General features: G+C 44.0%; 1 protein-coding gene across 1 annotated transcript; it reads right to left on the bottom strand.

Moving 5' to 3' along the window:
* Positions 1 to 698: 698 nt before the first annotated feature.
* Positions 699 to 15,868, bottom strand: LOC123997344 (threonine--tRNA ligase 1, cytoplasmic-like). Its single transcript, XM_046301482.1, has 18 exons — positions 15,673 to 15,868; positions 14,954 to 15,135; positions 14,240 to 14,354; positions 13,987 to 14,108; positions 13,221 to 13,353; positions 12,702 to 12,766; positions 12,489 to 12,567; positions 10,440 to 10,586; positions 10,093 to 10,191; positions 8,744 to 8,910; positions 8,495 to 8,657; positions 7,900 to 8,037; positions 7,405 to 7,482; positions 7,194 to 7,294; positions 2,058 to 2,159; positions 1,913 to 1,963; positions 1,019 to 1,158; positions 699 to 908 (listed from the first exon to the last, which is right to left on the bottom strand). The coding sequence occupies exons 1-18, from the start codon at positions 15,754 to 15,756 to the stop codon at positions 766 to 768; spliced, it is 2,109 nt and encodes a 702-aa protein (XP_046157438.1). The 5' UTR covers positions 15,757 to 15,868; the 3' UTR covers positions 699 to 765.
* Positions 15,869 to 17,069: the final 1,201 nt, after the last annotated feature.

Here is a 17,069-nt window from a genome sequence, read left to right as displayed (position 1 = left end):
CCAAACTCTCCTCCTCTGGTAATGCTCAGTCTGGTCACCCACTAAGTGTCTGGCTCTAGGGACCGATACACACCAAAAACCCCCTGGCCTGAACCCAATTCAACTCCTTTCGGCCTCCCTCTCTGTCTCGGCAGTGAAGTGGCCGCGCAGAACTAAGCACACAAAACCTTTGGCCAATAGCCGTTTTGTTGAAGAGGTTCTTTGTCCAGTCTAGTCCGTGTTTGATCTGTGACCCCCCCCCCCCCGGGTTATGATGCCCACCCCGTCTCTCCTAGCTGTTCTGTCACTGTTGTGACTCATGTCCTTTCCGTTCCGTCGCTCCCTCTCTCAATTAAAAAAGAGGGAAAAACTTCAAACCTTGCGACCTTCGTTCTGCCTTTCCTGTTTCCACTAAACACAGGGCTCCCTCTCCTATTTTAGTCAAATCCCCCCACGCTCCCTGCGTATCCTGCCTTTCCTATTCCAGTCATTTAAAGGTAGTGATGACAGTCTTACGTAACAGGGCTGAGCTGATTTGAGTATTAACATCCAATCACAGCTGTGGCCTGAAACCTCTGATAAGACTCCTAAAATGGATGTCTCTCCAACTAGTGCTGCACAATGAAATACTTACACACACCAGCCCCATTAACATGACCATGTCCATAATGACAGTTACACAGAAAAAGTGTTCAAAAGACATCCAGAAGAGTTTTATAATTTAAGTTATTATATTTTATTACAAAAGTACAGTGAGCAATTGTTAATCCACAACAGGTGTGTGTGTTAGAAGTCATCCTGGTTGCTCCGTGCGTCTCGTAGGTGTGTGAGTGATGCCAGGACCTTCTCTGTCGGTCTCCTCCCTAGCTGCTTCCCCCCTCTGGTCCTTACACTCACCGTGCCACCCACACACTCCTTCTCACCTACCACTGGACACACACACACACACACGCACACACAGAGAAATAAACAATTATTGAATCAATATGTTTACAAGCTGTGGCAGTAATCTAATCCATGTTCACCCACGTACTCTTACCAAATATGTAGTTGTACTGGGCCAGCTGTGCAGAGCGGATCTTCTTATTTAAGGTGGCACCCTGGTCATCATCCGCGTCAGCCATGAAGCCAGCCTCGCGGAACTGTCGGACCACCTTAACAAGAGCAAAACACACATCACTCACAGTGGTGGTAGAGGAGACAGGAACCAGGCTACGGTAGAATACCAGTAGGACGGCACCTTTTAAAATCCACCCTGAGGGCCGAGACACTGGTGGCTGTATTAACTGGCTATGTATCATCATGACAGACCCCAGATCAGCAGTGTTGATAGATTCTCCTCCCCTGGGGCTACATGCGCATTACATACAGGAGGATGTATTGGCAATGTTGTGACTGGCAGGCTTTTTACAAGACAAGTCAAGACAGAAACAGGAGCCGTGTCCTGATAAAGGCCTCAGAAACATTACATGTCTATATTCCATGTTATCTCCTGTGTCTGGTCTTACCTGCTGCTGGCTCATTAATCATGTGGCAGATGGAACTTGTAGAAAACCTGATCAAAATTAACCTCAAATCAAGTCCTTTTCAGAGTCATGAACCGTGTATGGGTACAGTGTTGGATTAACCTTCAACCTCTGGAGTCACTGAGGGGTACAGCTTTTGTGTGCTGAGTCATGTTGTGTTTGGTCACGTGGGGGGGGGGGGGGGGGGGGTTGATTTCAGCCTGCAGTACAAGGGCCAAGTGTATAATGTGTCTCAGAGCAGGAGTGCTTATCTAGGACCAGGTTCCTCCTTTTCATTTAATCTTAAGAATTGAGATCCAAAATGCAAAACTGACCCTAAATCAGCACTCCAAATCTGAGATGCTTGATACATATGGACCCAGATCTGATATTATGAGTCCTGACCTGTTGCGCATATGACTCACTACCTCCCCCCTACAGGAATAATCATGACCTGCGCTGGAGATAACCACAGAGGCCTGAAAGAGACGGAGAGACGGAGTGAGTAAGAGAAATGTGGGTAACCAAAGCGGAATCATTTTAGATTAATCAAATCACAGACACACTTCTCACCATTTCCCCCCAAAATTCTCAGCCAATATAGCGATCATGCGTTCCAGTGATCCCAGAACAGCTCTGTGGATCATCACTGGTCTGTGGGTCTCTCCATCCCCCCTGAGAGCGAGAGAAAGGGTGAAAGAGAGCAAGGGAGAGAGAGGGTGAGGGAAGAGAGAAAGATGTTGGGAGAAAGGGGTAGAGATGATCACTTCAATCTTAAAGCTACAATAACAAAGCAGACACCCCACCTCTGAAGGGATGAGCCTGGAGAAATGTAACCACTGAAATTCAGAGCTATGGATGCAAGGACTGACCATCCATGATATCAACATGTGTTTAACCTTGTTCTGAGGCTATACAGTGTTTATTTATGTTGTTTACAAACATTGTCCAGTGTCTGTTATTTTGTCCAGTCTCAGATATGGCTTTTTCTTTGCAACTCTGGGATGCTGGCTTTCTAGGCAGAGTCTCCACTTCACTGCTGACATTGAGACTGGTGTTTTGCGGGTACTATTTAATGAAACTGCCAGTTGAAGACTAGTGAGGTGTCTGTTTCTCAAACTAGACAGTAATGTACTTGTCCTTTTGCTCAGTTGTGCACCGGGGCCTCCCACTCCTCTTTCTATTCTGGTTATAGTCAGTTTGTGCTGTTCTGTGAAGGGAGTAGTACACAGCGCTGTACAAGATCTTCAGTTTCTTGGCAATTTCTCACATGGAATAGTCTTCATTTCTCAGAACAAGAATAGACTGGCGAGTTTTAGAAGTAAGCTCTTTGTTTCTGGCAATTTCGAACCCATAAATGCTGATGCTCCAGATACTCAACTAGTCTAAAGAAGGCCAGTTTTATTGCTTCTTTAAAATCAGCACAACAGTTTTCAGCTGTTCTAACATACTTGCAAAGGGGTTTTCTAATGATCAATTATTCTTTTCAAATTATAAACTTAGCTAACACAACGTGCCATTGGAACACAGGAGTGATGGTTGCTGATGATTGGCCTCTGTACACCTATGTAGACATTCCATTATTTTTTTTTATTTTTTTTATCAGCTGTTTCCAGCTACAATAGTTATTTACAACATCAGCAATCTCTACACCCTATTTCTGATCAATTTGATGTTATTTTATGGACAATTGTTTTTATTTTCTTCCAAAAACAAGGACATTTCTAAGTGACCCCAAACCTTTGAACGGTAGTGTGTGTATGTATATGTATGCACAGTTGAAGTTGGAAGTTTACATACACCTTAGCCAAATACATTTAAACTATTTTTTCACAATACCTGACATTTAATCCTAGTAAAAATTCCCTGTCTTAGGTCGTTTAGGATCACCACTTTATTTTAAGAGAATGTGAAATGTCAGAAAAATAGTGGAGAGCATTATTTATTTCAGCTTTTATTTTGGGTAGCCTTCCACAAGCTTCCCACAATAAGTTGGGTGAATTTCGTCCCATTCCTCCTGACAGAGCTGGTGTAACTGAGTCAGGTTTGTAGGCCTCCTTGCTCGCACACGCCTTTTCAGTTCTGCCCACAAATTTTCTATAGAATTTAGGTGAGGGCTTTGTGATGGCCACTCCAATACCTTGACTTTGTTGTCCTTAAGCCATTTGCCCCAACTTTGGAAATATGCTTGGGGTCATTGTCCGTTTGGAAGACCCATTTGCGACCAAGCTTTAACTTCCTGACTGATGTCTTAAGACGTTGCTTCAATATACAGTGGGGCAAAAAAGTATTTAGTCAGCCACCAATTGTGCAAGTTCTCCCACTTAAAAAGATGAGAGGCCTGTAATTTTCATCATAGGTACACTTCAACTATGACAGACAAAATGAGAAAGAAAATCCAGAAAAAAATCACATTGTAGGATTTTTAATTTAATTATTTGCAAATTAGGATGGAAAATAAGTATTTGGTCACCTACAAACAAGCAAGATTTCTGGCTCTCACAGATCTGTAACTTTTTCTTTAAGAGGCTCCTCTGTCCTCCACTCGTTACCTGTATTAATGGCACCAGTTTGAAGTTGTTATCAGTATAAAAGAAACCTGTCCACAACCTCAAACAGTCACACTCCAAACTCCACTATGGCCAAGACCAAAGAGCTGTCAAAGGACACCAGAAACAAAATTGTAGACCTGCACCAGGCTGGGAAGACAGAATCTGCAATAGGTAAGTAGCTTGGTTTGAAGAAATCAACTGTGGGAGCAATTATCAGGAAATGGAAGACATACAAGACCACTGATAATCACCCTCGATCTGTGGCTCCACGCAAGATCTCACACCGTGGGGTCAAAATGATCACAAGAACGGCAAGCAAAAATCCCAGAACCACACGGGGGGACCTAGTGAATGACCTGCAAAGAGCTGGGACCAAAGTAACAAAGTCTACCAAAGCCTACACACTACGCCACCAGGGACTCCAATCCTGCAGTGCCAGACGTGTCCCCCTGCTTAAGCCAGTACATGTCCAGGCCCGTCTGAAGTTTGCTAGAGAGCATTTGGATGATCCAGAAGAAGATTGGGAGAATGTCATGTGGTCAGATGAAACCAAAATATAACTTTTTGGTAAAAACTCAACTCGTCGTGTTTGGAGGACAAAGAATGCTGAGTTGCATCCAAAGAACACCATACCTACTGTGAAGCATGGGGGTGGAAACATCATGCTTTGGGGCTGTTTTTCTGCAAAGGGACCAGGACGACTGATCCGTGTAAAGGAAAGAATGAATGGGGCCATGTTTCGTGAGATTGAGTGAAAACCTCCTTCCATCAGCAAGGGCATTGAAGATGAAACGTGGCTGGGTCTTTTAGCATGACAATGATCCCAAACACACCGCCCGGGCAACGAAGGAGTGGCTTCGTAAGAAGCATTTCAAGGTCCTGGAGTGGCCTAGCCAGTCTCCAGATCTCAACCCCATAGAAAATCTTTGGAGGGAGTTGAAAGTCCGTGTTGCCCAGCAACAGCCCCAAAACATCACTGCTCTAGAGATCTGCATGGAGGAATGGGCCAAAATTCCAGCAACAGTGTGTGAAAACCTTGAAGACTTACAGAAAATGTTTGATCTCTGTCATTGCCAACAAAGGGTATATAACAAAGTATTGAGATAAACTTTTGTTATTAACCAAATACTTATTTTCCACCATAATTTGCAAATATATTCAAAAATCCTACAATCCGACACTTTTGTACCCGTTTCCTCCAGCATCTTCACAAGGATCTTTGCTGTTGTTCTGGGATTGATTTGCACTTTTCGCACCAAAGTACGTTCATCTCTAGGAGACAGAACTCGTCTCCTTCCTGAGCGGTATGACGGCTTGTGGTCCCATGGTGTTTATACTTGCGTACTATTGTTTGTACAGATGAACGTGGTACCTTCAGGCATTTGGAAATTGCTCCCAAGGATGAACCAGACTTGTGGAGGTGAACAAAAAAAAAAGTTCTGAGGTCTTGGCTGATTTCATTTGATTTTCCCATGATGTCAAGCAAACAGGCACTGAGTTTGAAGGTAGGCCTTGAAATACATCCACAGGTGCCCCTCCAATTGACTCAAATTATTTCAATTAGAAGCTTCTAAAGCCATGACATAATTCTCTGGAATTTTCCAAGCTGTTTAAAGTTACAGTCAACTTAGTGTATGTAAACTTCTGACCCACTGGAATTGTGATACAGTGAATTTTATGTGAAATAATCTGTCTGAAAACAATTGTTGGAAAAAATACTTGTGTCATGCACAACGTAGATGTCCTAACTGACTTGCTAAAACTATAGTTTGTTAACAAGAAATTTGTGGAATGGTTGAAAAACAATGACTCTAACCTAAGTGTATGTAAACTTCCAACTTCAACTGTATGTATGTACGTATAAACACTCAGCAAAAAAATAAACATCCTCTCACTGTCAACTGCGTTTATTTCCAGTAAACTTAACATGTGTAAATATTTGTATGAACATAACATGATTCAACAACTGAGACAAACTGAACAAGTTCCACAGACATGTGACTAACAGAAATTGAATAATGTGTCCCTGAACAAAGGGGGGATCAAAATCAAAGGTAACAGTCAGTATCTGGTGTGGCCACCAGCTGCATTAAGTACTGCAGTGCATCTCCTCCTCATGGACTGTACCAGATTTGCCAGTTCTTGCTGTGAGATGTTACCCCACTCCTCCACCAAGGCTCCTGCAAGTTCCCGGACATTTCTGGGGGGAATGGCCCTAGACGCGAATCCGACCATCACCCCTGGTGAGACAAAACCGCAACTCGTCAGTGAAGAGCACTTTTTTCCTGGTCCAGCGACGGTGGGTTTGTGCCCATAGGATACGTTGTTGCCTTACAACAGGCCTACAAGCCCTCAGTCCAACCTCTCTCAGCCTATTGCAATCAGTCTGAGCACTGATGGAGGGATTGAGTGTTCTTGGTGTAACTCGGGCAGTTGTTGTTGCCATCCTGTACCTGTCCCACAGGTGTGATGTTCGGATGTACCGATCCTGTGCAGGTGTTGTTACACGTGGCCTGCCACTACGAGGATGATCAGCTGTCCATCCTGTCTCCCTGTAGCGCTGTCTTATGCGTCTCACAGTACAGACATTGCAATTTATTGCCCTGGCCACATCTGCAGTACTCATGCTTCCTTGCAGTATGCCTAAGGCACGTTCACGCAGATGAGCAGGGACCCTGAGCATCTTTCTTTTGGTGTTTTTCAGAGTCAGTAGAAAGGCCTCTTTAGTGTCCTAAGTTTCCACAACTGTGACCTTAATTGCCTACCGCCTGTAAGCAGTTAGTGTCTTAACGACTGTTCCACAGGTGCATGGACATTAATTGTTTATGGTTCATTGAACACGCATGGGAAACAGTGTTTAAACCCTTTACAATGAAGATCTGTGAAGTTATTCTGATTTTTACTAATTATCTTTGAAAGACAGGGTCCTGAAAAAGGGATGTTTCTTTTTTGCTGAGATTATAATATATAAAATTCATTTATAAGTCCAAAAACAGATGCAACAACTTAGGATTCTAGCTTTAAATTCCCTCAGTCTAATAATGTTGACAGCCATGTGCATCCCAATTAAATGTACCATCAGTTAGATAAGAGCAGAAGCTGCATCAGGGAACATCCCAGAACACACAGGTTGAACTGACATAGATGAGTGACTCACCCCACATACTCCAGGTCAAATCTGATTGGTAGCTGGAAGTCCAATTGGATGGTGGCACACTGGTGCTGTCGACCAATGGCGTCCTTGATCTGGATATCAATCTAGGACAACAGGAAGATGTGGGAGTGTGTGAGTGTTAATAACATGGCTCTGTTCAGGGCGGGTTGCAGTGTTACACAACGTTCAGACAGAAGGGTCTTGTGTAACTGACCTTTGGCCCGTAGAATGCTCCATCTCCTGGGTTGAACTGCCAGCGCTCTCCAAACTGCTGCAGACTTCTCTCCAACTGCTGCTCAGAGAGAAAGAGGTAGCGAGAGGTAGAGAGAGAGGAGAGTGAGGGGGACAAGAGGGAGGGGAGTGAAAGAGGGAAAGAAAGTGGGAAAGAGAAAAATGGAAAGAAAGGATCTCATTTCTCCATTGAGCTTCTCCTCTGTGTTAATTTCCTGAGCTTTACTCCACAGAGGAAGAGGCAGGGAGCATAAACAGCAGCCACAGAACAGACAGGGCTTTGAGTTTGTCACATCCACATGGCCATATATCAACACTGATTGGATAAGTGTCCCTCATTACGTGATGTCATTATGATTAAAATAGAGGCTATGTGCTGGGATTTATAGACATCACTTGTGGGACAGTAAACACAATTACACAGCTGGCTCTGTGCGTGTACATCTGTCTGTATGTTGTGTGTGTGTGGTGTGTGTACCTGCTCAGCGTGGTCCCACAGTGCAGGCTCCCCCAGGCAGGGTGTAGGTCGGGTGGAGAGGAGACAGTGGAAGGAGAATCCAAATACTCGATACACACTCCTCACAAAGTCCAAACACGCTATGATCTCCTCCTCCAACTGACAGAGAGAGAGTGTGTGGGGGGGTACAGGAAGGGATTGGGGGGCAGGGGTACAGCCAGACAAGGAGGACAGAGTGATGGGAGACAGAATAGAGAATGTAAATGCAACATTGTAAAAGACAGTATAAATAAACAGATGTGAAACTGGAGAGCCCAGGGCTTTCAGGGTTAAGGGTTAACTTAGAGATGAGTGAGGAGGAACAGTTGATTTATTGACTGTTCCAGTGATTGGATTAGCCAAAGTGGAAAACAAACCTCACAATATCATGTGAATCAGTGTGTGTATAAGCGCAAGTGTGTGTGTGGTTTAATGGGATAAGGGAATCATTGGGGGAGTCAGGGATACAAGCACACTTTCTCCCACTGTCTGCTGTCCTAGAAATTCCAGGGTGGAAAATGTGAGACAAATATCCAAAAAGGTTCAAATGACAGGAATTGTGTGTGTGTGTGTGTACCTGCTCAGGAGTGCAGAAGATGTGTGCGTCATCCTGGCAGAACCTGCGGACCCGGGTGAGACCACCCAGAGCGCCGGACAGCTCGTTCCGATGCAGTGCCCCGAAATCGGCCCAACGCAACGGGAGCTCCCTCCATGACCTTACACGCTGCTCAAACATCAGACTGGAACAGAGAGAGCTGTTATTGAGAGGTCCTGAACAGTGTGTGGGGCAGAGTATGACAGAATGTAGGGGTGTGTGTGTTCTCACCAGTGTGCAGGACAGTTCATGGGTTTGAGTGCATAGGTGTGTGTGTCACCGGTCACAGTAAACATGTTTTCACTGTAGTGTTCCCAGTGACCTGAACGCTCCCACAGTGCAGTGCTGTATAGAGTAGGGGTCACAACCTCATGGAAGCCACGCCTCCTGTACTCAGTCTGGGGGGGGTGACGAGAAGGGAGGGGTGGAGAGAAAGGGAGGAACAGAGATGTAACAACTTAATTATTACAGACACATTTCTTCTCTGTGCGTGTGTCATCCAGGGTTATTTGGAAAACGGACAGTCACAGTGTAGTAATTGGGGTGATTTCCTGACTACAACAGGAGTGTCCTGAGGTCACCGTCATGGTAAAGATGTTTGAATTAGTGGCTGTGTGTGTGTGTGTGTGTGTGTGTGTGTGTGTGTGTGTGTGTGTGTGTGTGTGTGTGTGTGTGTGTGTGTGTGTGTGTGTGTGTGTGTGTGTGTGTGTGTGTGTGTGTGTGTGTGTGTGTGTGTGTGCGCGCACGGAAGGGTACTTCGCTGATTGTTGTGGCCATTCTATTAAAAAATCATATAAAATACTAAGGGGGTGTTAATAAATTCCCTCCGGAGTACCATAGTGTGCTCAGAGAGCGCTCTGGGCGTTCGTCAATTCAGAGTGTTGTCAGATTCTCCATTCGGAAATTCAGAGCGCTCCGCTCTAGAAGCTTTCAGAGCACACACTGGACGCCCTGACCGAGGAGTAGGGTTGATCGAGCGTTCTGACCTCACAACGGCAGTTAATCACCTAAACTAACTGGCTAAAGTTGGCTAACTTGCTAGCTACTTCCAGACACAAATGAGAGAACACCTCACTCTGACCATTTTACTCACCCTAGCAGAGCTGGTTAGGCTGTCTGCATGTTATCCAGATGTGTTAGGTGACTAACTGTGCTGCTTGCAACAATTAAATTAAGTTTATTTGACAATGTTTATCTGTCAGATAGTGTTAAATGCATAGAAATAGAATGAATAGAACTGGACTCCTAATTCAAGTTAATGGTTTGACCATTCTATTTCTATGCATTTAACACTATCCCATAGACGAAATACAGATAGACAATTTGTGAAAAACTGGGACCAGGAGACCAGTGGCATTTTTCTGATGGAGAAACTACAAGCCATTCCGGGGGTGTTGGAGTTGGCTGCAGAGATAGGCTTCCTGTGAATATCTGATCTATTTTGTAGAAGCAGTAGCTAGTAAGATAGGATTGGTAAGTATAGTACGTATAGTACATTTGTGTGTAAGTTAGTCTATTTTATATCAATAAAAATTTCAAGCATAAAAATTGTGATGCGTCTGTGTGTGCGCGTGTGTTACCTTGATAAAGTCAGCGAGTGTGTTGTAGATGTGAGCTCCTTTAGGCAGGAAGAAGCAGCTTCCAGGACTGACGTCATTAAAGAAGAACAGCTCCTGGTCCTGGAGGCAAAACACACCTCCCCCATATCACTATACGCTCCATTTGAGACACCGTCGCACTTGCCTCTCAGTTAGCCAAGATGCTAAGCTAGCCTGCTAAAATAGGTTAGTTTGTTAGCAATAGTTTCTACACTACTCCGCTAACTACAGTAGCGCTGTGGTACCAATGACAACCTGTCTCCAGTTGTTTATATATCTATGCTTATTGGGCCTAGATCCTTTTTCTTCCCGCTCCCCGTCCACCTCACCTTGCCGATGCGTCTGTGGTCTCTCTTCCGTGTCTCCTCCTGTTCCCTCTCCCACTCCTCCCTCTCCCTCTCTCCTGGGAAGGCCACACCCATCACACGCATCACGCCTGACGTGCCAACAGGATTGGTCAACGTTACAGGAGACACCTGAACAGAAAGAGGGGGGGGGACAGACAAGACAGAGTGTGACAGAGAAAGAGAGAGAGTAGAAAAGAGTAATATACTGAACCCAAATATAAAAGGCAACATGTAATGTATGTGCAAAGCTGTCATCAAAGCAAAAGGATCTCAAATATAAAATATATTTTGATTTGTTAAACACTTGTTTGGTTACTACATGATTCCATATGTGTTATTTCATAGTTGATCTCTTCACTATTATTCTACAATGTAGAAAATAGTACAAATAAAGAAAAACACTTGAGTGAGTAGGTGTGTCCAAATGTTTGACTGGTAGGTAGTGAGTAATATATATATATATCTATACCAGCCATCTTTGTTCCATAGCCACCATTTTGGAACCACTGTTCTACATATAATGGGCAGGGGCTGCATTTCCCCTTGGGACAATAAAGATTGACAGGATTTGACTTGGCGGGGGCAGGAAACTGGTCACTGACAATCACAATATCCTGTGGCTATTGCTCTCCCAGCGTGGAAAGTGGAAATTCCATTCTGACCAGTACAATACCATTATGGAAATTCCACTTTGAAAAAAAAACAGTAGTGCTGAGCGATTAACCGAAATGTTGGTTTTTAAAACAACTAATTGACCAATGTCAGTTCAATTATTTGAATTTGATTTAGTTCATTATTTTTTCTGTGAGCTCGATGTGCAGTTTCTGTAGAGATAAACCAGATCATCAAACCGAAACTGAACAGACCTCAAGCACTAATTGCTCAGCACCAGCAAATAGGTCATTGTTGGCATCACAGGCTACCAAGCTACAGTTCTAATGGTTCTAGGAAAAAAACAAACAGCGTTTTGTTTCGCTTGTCTTCCATGTGACATGTTGTTCTGACTAGTCTCCTGTTAGTCTCCAGTGCGTCGTTTAACTGGCGAGTGACTGTCATTTACCAGTAAGGAATTTCCAGTGTGACCTGTGCAGCCCCAGTACACATTAGTATCAGGAAGGAGGAGTATCAGGAGTTAATGGCTATATTGCATGGTAATGTCACAGCCCATGTTATGAGTTAAACAGTAACCAGGTTTCCATCCAACCTTTGTTGAGTAAAGTACATGTTGGATAAAAAAAGTCATGACAGGATGGATGGATGGAAACAACAAATTTGTCGGTAAACTTTCCAAATGTAGACAAAATACGCTAGACAAGGTGGGATCATTTAGTGTCTAAAAATAAAATGGAAATGCTTTTATGAGCAAATATTCATATAATAACCATCACAACGAAGTAAACTTGGAGTCACGCGATGACAAGTCTGTGTGGACCTCCCACTACGACACGTCAGGAAAGCATGCAGTTTATTAGAGTACAGATTCAACTTGAACTATGAACTTCAGGGTGGTGTAAACACAAGGTGGTGAGCTTGATGCTCCTTTCCAAATACAAATACTGTATCAAGGATCTGATGCTTGGCTGCCTTTTGACAAATAAAAATAATCTTGCTCTTTTGTCCATAATAATCTCATCATGTAGGCTATACCCACACTATGTGCCAGCTGTTGGCTACAGCACACATGCCCAGACCAGAGTGGGAACATTCACTACATAACTCAACATGGTTTGTGACAAAACCATCAGTAGAGATGAAAATGCGATGGAAACCCATTTTATCCTGTACATTCAATTTTTACATCCAGTGTAGTTTAGATGTCATGAGAAGAAGACAAGAACTGTATATTCCTTACTGAACTGATATGCAGGCAGGTTGACACACACACACACACACACACACACACACACACACACACACACACACACACACACACACACACACACACACACACACACACACACACACACACACACACACACACACACACACACACACACACACACACACACACACACACACACACACACACACCTGCAGCATCTTGAAGACCTTGAGGAGACCAGTGTTAGGGAGGAGAGGACCATTGCAGACTCCTATGCTGTCTCCACACCTGACCCACACACGGAACAGGAAGAGATGGACATATCATCCTAGTATACAGTCATTTCTCCTTAAAAACAGACCATGACTGTAGCATTACCATGTGGAGTGTTGTATCAGGCTGTGAGATGATGAGCAACAAACCTGTAGACTGTGACAGTAGGACCACTCATCTGTTCTTCAATCAACTGGAGTCTCAGAGCATTGTCCTAGATGACAGAACACAGTCAGTTAGTACACGTACACACTATTGTATCACAGCCACACGCCTTGAATTACAGACATTCCTAGATGACCATTACAGAGGTTAAAGGCAACACATGTAAACAGTCAATTCCACAAGCTGCTACAGGTGGGAGCAAAGCAACACACCTACATTCTAGAATACTGTGGGCCATAACCGTAATGCCATCAAATGTCTCATTCTGTACCAACTTCATACTATCCCTGCGTCATTACATGACTAACCAAACACTCTAGGCCAAATACATTTAGTGCAGGTAAGGTCCAAAATAGTACTGGTATTGATCCAAATGCCTGTTTCCAACCACAATGGCAATGTCCAAAATGGCACCCTATTCCCTATATAGGGAACTACATAAGAAATAGGATGCCATTTCAGATGCAGCCAATAACAGACAAACAGAGCCAATGACCTCTGACCTGGAAGACCTCTGTAACTTCCTGCCTGTTCAGCTCCAGTCTGGAGAGAGGTGCCAAAAGGTGAGGGGATAGCCTCTGCCTCTGGCCAGCGGCCTCCTTACATCTCTCCTCTAGCTCAGCTAGGGACAGGGCACTGGGAGAGAGACCAGGGGTAAGTACTGTTTCTCTGTGTATACAGTGCATTCGGAAAGTATTCAAACCACTCAACTTCTTCTACATTTTGCTACGTTACAGCCTTATTCTAAAATGGATTCAATCGTCCCCCCCCCCTCAATCTATCCACAAGACCCATAATAAGATTTTAAAAATATCCCATTTACATGATAGCTGCTCCCAGGGGCTCTGTTAGAGAACAAATGCATCCTTCCTTCCTTCCCTCCCTCATTTACATTACATTTACAATTTGTAAGTCGCTCTGGATAAGAGCGTCTGCTAAATGACTTAAATGTAAATGTAAGTCATTTAGCAGACGCTCTTATCCAGAGCGACTTACAAATTGGTGCATTCACCTTATGACATCCCTCCCTCCCTCAAAGCAGCATTTCTATCTTAAAGGTGCCAAAAGGTGAGGGGATGGTTAGTGGGGTAGTGCAACTCCTCCAAGTCTCCGACCACTGCCTTGTATCCTTTTCCCTCTCGCTCTCATCCAACACCTCCCACACTGCCCCTACTCGGATGGGGGTAAAATGTCATGACTAAGTTGCTTTGGATAAAAGCATCTGCAAAATGGCATATATTATATTACAAAGAGAGGGAAATATCTTACCTGTTCTCCGGGAGGTGGTCACAGTAGAGGCCGGACTCTGACACACCCTCTCTGCACATATCCACCCCAAACACCCTCTCTAACACCCACCCCACAACACACGCTCCTGTCCTCCACACCGCCTGGGGGAGAAAGGCAGAAAATGAAAGAGATGAGCGAGAGGGGATAAGATAGAGAAGAGGTCAACCTCTGCCTGCTCTACATGTAACATCTTCAATTGGGTTAGAGGGATGAGAATGTCCTTAGTAAGTACCTGTTTGCCCTCTGTGGTGTTGAAGCCTAGCAGCTGTAGTTCACAGTCAGCCTCTAGGGGGCGAAGCAGCTCCCACAGCTCTCCATTCACCCTGCAGACCAGAGCACCTTTCACACTGCAGACAGAGTGTTGGAGGGTTAGAGACAATGTCAATATGTTTGCTTACACCTATCCAATATCACCTAATTCCAATTTGAAAGCAAAGAGATGGGACACCTATGTGTCCCAGGGACTGAGAAAGGCCTATAGGATTCTGCAGGGAGTTACTAAGGCTGCATTTAGACAGGCAGACCAATTCTGATATTTTTTTCCACTAACTGGTCTTTAGACCAATCAGACCAGCTCTGAAAACGACCTGATGTGAAAAGATCTGATGAATCAAAGGACCAAATAGTGGGAAAAAAATCAGAGAATTGGGCTACCTGTCTAAACATGACACGTGTTCTGAGGGATAAACAGTGCTTGAATTGGACAGTAGCTCAATGGAGCAGAGTACCAGCACCTCGACATTTCTGCTGCTTGAGTTCCTGCACCTCTTATAGAATATTAGCTCAAAAGTATTTCAGTGTTCCTTTACCTAAATATAAAACAGTACCAGCACTCAAAATAAGTACCAGCACCTATTGAATTCCATGTCAAGCACTGGGTATAACCCTTCCCTGAGTTTTAGGATTCTGAATAACACACACACACACACACATCTGAGAGGCTAACCGTGCGTTTTGAGCGATGATTGACGGCGTGGTCACACCTGTGGTGCCATTCATCGTCCTGCCATCAGCCAATCGGACGCTGAAGGCCTGTTTCGTGGCGCCGCTTGTCCTCTGCTGTCCCTGCCTCTCACTGAGAGACTCAAACACACGCACACGCTCAGACAGAGCAGGGGATGCCTGTATCTAAAGGCAGAGGGGAAGAAATGAGGAAACAAGGGAATAGGAAAGAAGAGAGCACAGGGGTCAATATGAACAACAACAATACAGACAAGGGGATCATATTATTACCATGTAATCGTTTTAAATCAAATCTTCACACAATATGGCATTCATAACTAAATGTATGGTATTATGATCATACATACATTAGTAGTTGCATATTTCAGAGAGAGAGAACCCAATAATATGCTTAATTGAGAACTGTCCCCTACCACCAAACACCCCTAAAAAATGTATAACCTTGTGGTCACACAAAGACCCAAATGACATGACAGTTTATAGCGCAGTCTTGTTTGGGCGTAATAACACTTTCAGGGCTATTCATAGATCCATCCAATGGTTTGTCAGAGGACAAACCCACACCTATGTACCTGAGCGGTCATAGGACAATGCTACACCACTGATTTGGAGAAGGCTGGCTACACAACCCAATGATACTGTACTCAGCAAGCCAGTACAGCTACATTTCATAACAGAAAACGGTTTAATAAGGTTGCACACCTTGCTAAAGCGCCTCTGACGGTGAAGCACTGCCCGAACTGACGGCCGACAGACGGGAAACCGTAACATCATGGTTACGAGCATCCTTAATCCACCTGTTTCACCGAAAACTTCTCATAATCATAACATTTCACACTCGTTGTCCCTTACACTGCAAGCTGCCATAATACCGGAAGAATGGAGTAGATGGGGAAGAAAAGTGATTGGCCAGCAAGGGAGGAAACTTGACGTTGGCAAGTGCGCGCACGTTGGTGAGCGTCAACAATGAAAGCGCGCTCACCGTTAATTTATACACCTCAGTGGCGCCCACTAATCTGTATTTAACATTCGGATAGATCACTTTCAGGTACACGAGACTAACTTCACAGCATTAATCTAAAACCGACAATCCATGAAAAGGACCTGAATCTATTTAACATAGGTATGCTCAATTCCTACATTTTGTCAAATTACGCCCAAGATCAAGAGTGGAGCGTTCCAAGAAACCCATCCCAATATGAGATCACTGCATCTTTGCAGCACCTGAAGAGAATTGATCAACGGTGAGGCAACCGGGATGGTCCCTGTGAGAGCCAGCAAGTTACACACATCCATTCATTGATTGGCCGCATAAAGATGAAGGAAGAGCAGATAATATTGTAGCTCAGAGCACCGTTATTAGGCTATTACACGCACATAGCTCAAAAGTACTCGCCTCTAACGTGGGGCAGAAATTAGGCTACTTTCAACAGACTTCTGGAAGGAATAGTATGAATAGCCTATTTCGTTTACATTGTTTTAATATAAAGTAGCATTTAACTAGGATTAGTTTGAGAAGCCTTGCCACTGGCATCTCAATTCGTACAGTCAAGACACCAGTAATGAGCGCATGGTGATATGATCAATGGGGTTTCGTTATTTCTTTCCACATAAGGTATTTTGGTTCAACGCTCATAGTGGTTGTAGACGTCTTTGTGTATAATAGTTAAGACATAACTGGGTCATTTTATTTTACCGATATACACGTAAATATGGTTTAATTTATTCTACATAAATGTAAATAACTTAAGTAAAATATACTTCAAAGAGTTACATCGTGTTGATGTACTAACAAACGTCAATATAATTTTAGAGAAAAGGGGATTTGCAAGTGACGCAGACTGGCTCGTATAAGAAAAAACATTGAAAGAACGCTTGGGGGCGCTAGAGTAAATTAACTGGGGATTTCGGACCACCTGTAAAGTGCCACTAAAAATACACTGAAACGGGTAGAATGCCCAGCCTAGAGGGACCTTGGGCCTTCTCCTCAAATACATTTGAGGAGTGAGGAGATAGGACACAAGGAATCACAGAAAGACAAATTGAGTTGAAGCCCTAGAAATCAGGTTGCCCTAAAAGTCACAGGTTACCCCAAATAC

Source organism: Oncorhynchus gorbuscha, linkage group LG15 (assembly GCF_021184085.1).
Source record: "Oncorhynchus gorbuscha isolate QuinsamMale2020 ecotype Even-year linkage group LG15, OgorEven_v1.0, whole genome shotgun sequence".
In the NCBI taxonomy this organism is placed as follows: domain Eukaryota; kingdom Metazoa; phylum Chordata; class Actinopteri; order Salmoniformes; family Salmonidae; genus Oncorhynchus; species Oncorhynchus gorbuscha.
Note: the sequence above shows the minus strand (reverse complement) of the source record. Positions and strands in the feature narration are given on the sequence as shown.

What these genes read in the sequence shown, in the direction of transcription:
- LOC123997344 (XM_046301482.1), bottom strand. Translation starts at nt 15,756, where the DNA reads ATGCTCGTAACCATGATGTTACGGTTTCCCGTCTGTCGGCCGTCAGTT. An exon ending in AGGTCTTCAAGATGCTGCAG is followed by an intron (nt 10,587 to 12,488) that starts GTGTGTGTGTGT and finishes CTTTCTGTTCAG; the next exon opens with GTGTCTCCTGTAACGTTGAC. An exon ending in GAGAATTTTGGGGGGAAATG is followed by an intron (nt 1,964 to 2,057) that starts GTGAGAAGTGTG and finishes CGTCTCTTTCAG; the next exon opens with GCCTCTGTGGTTATCTCCAG.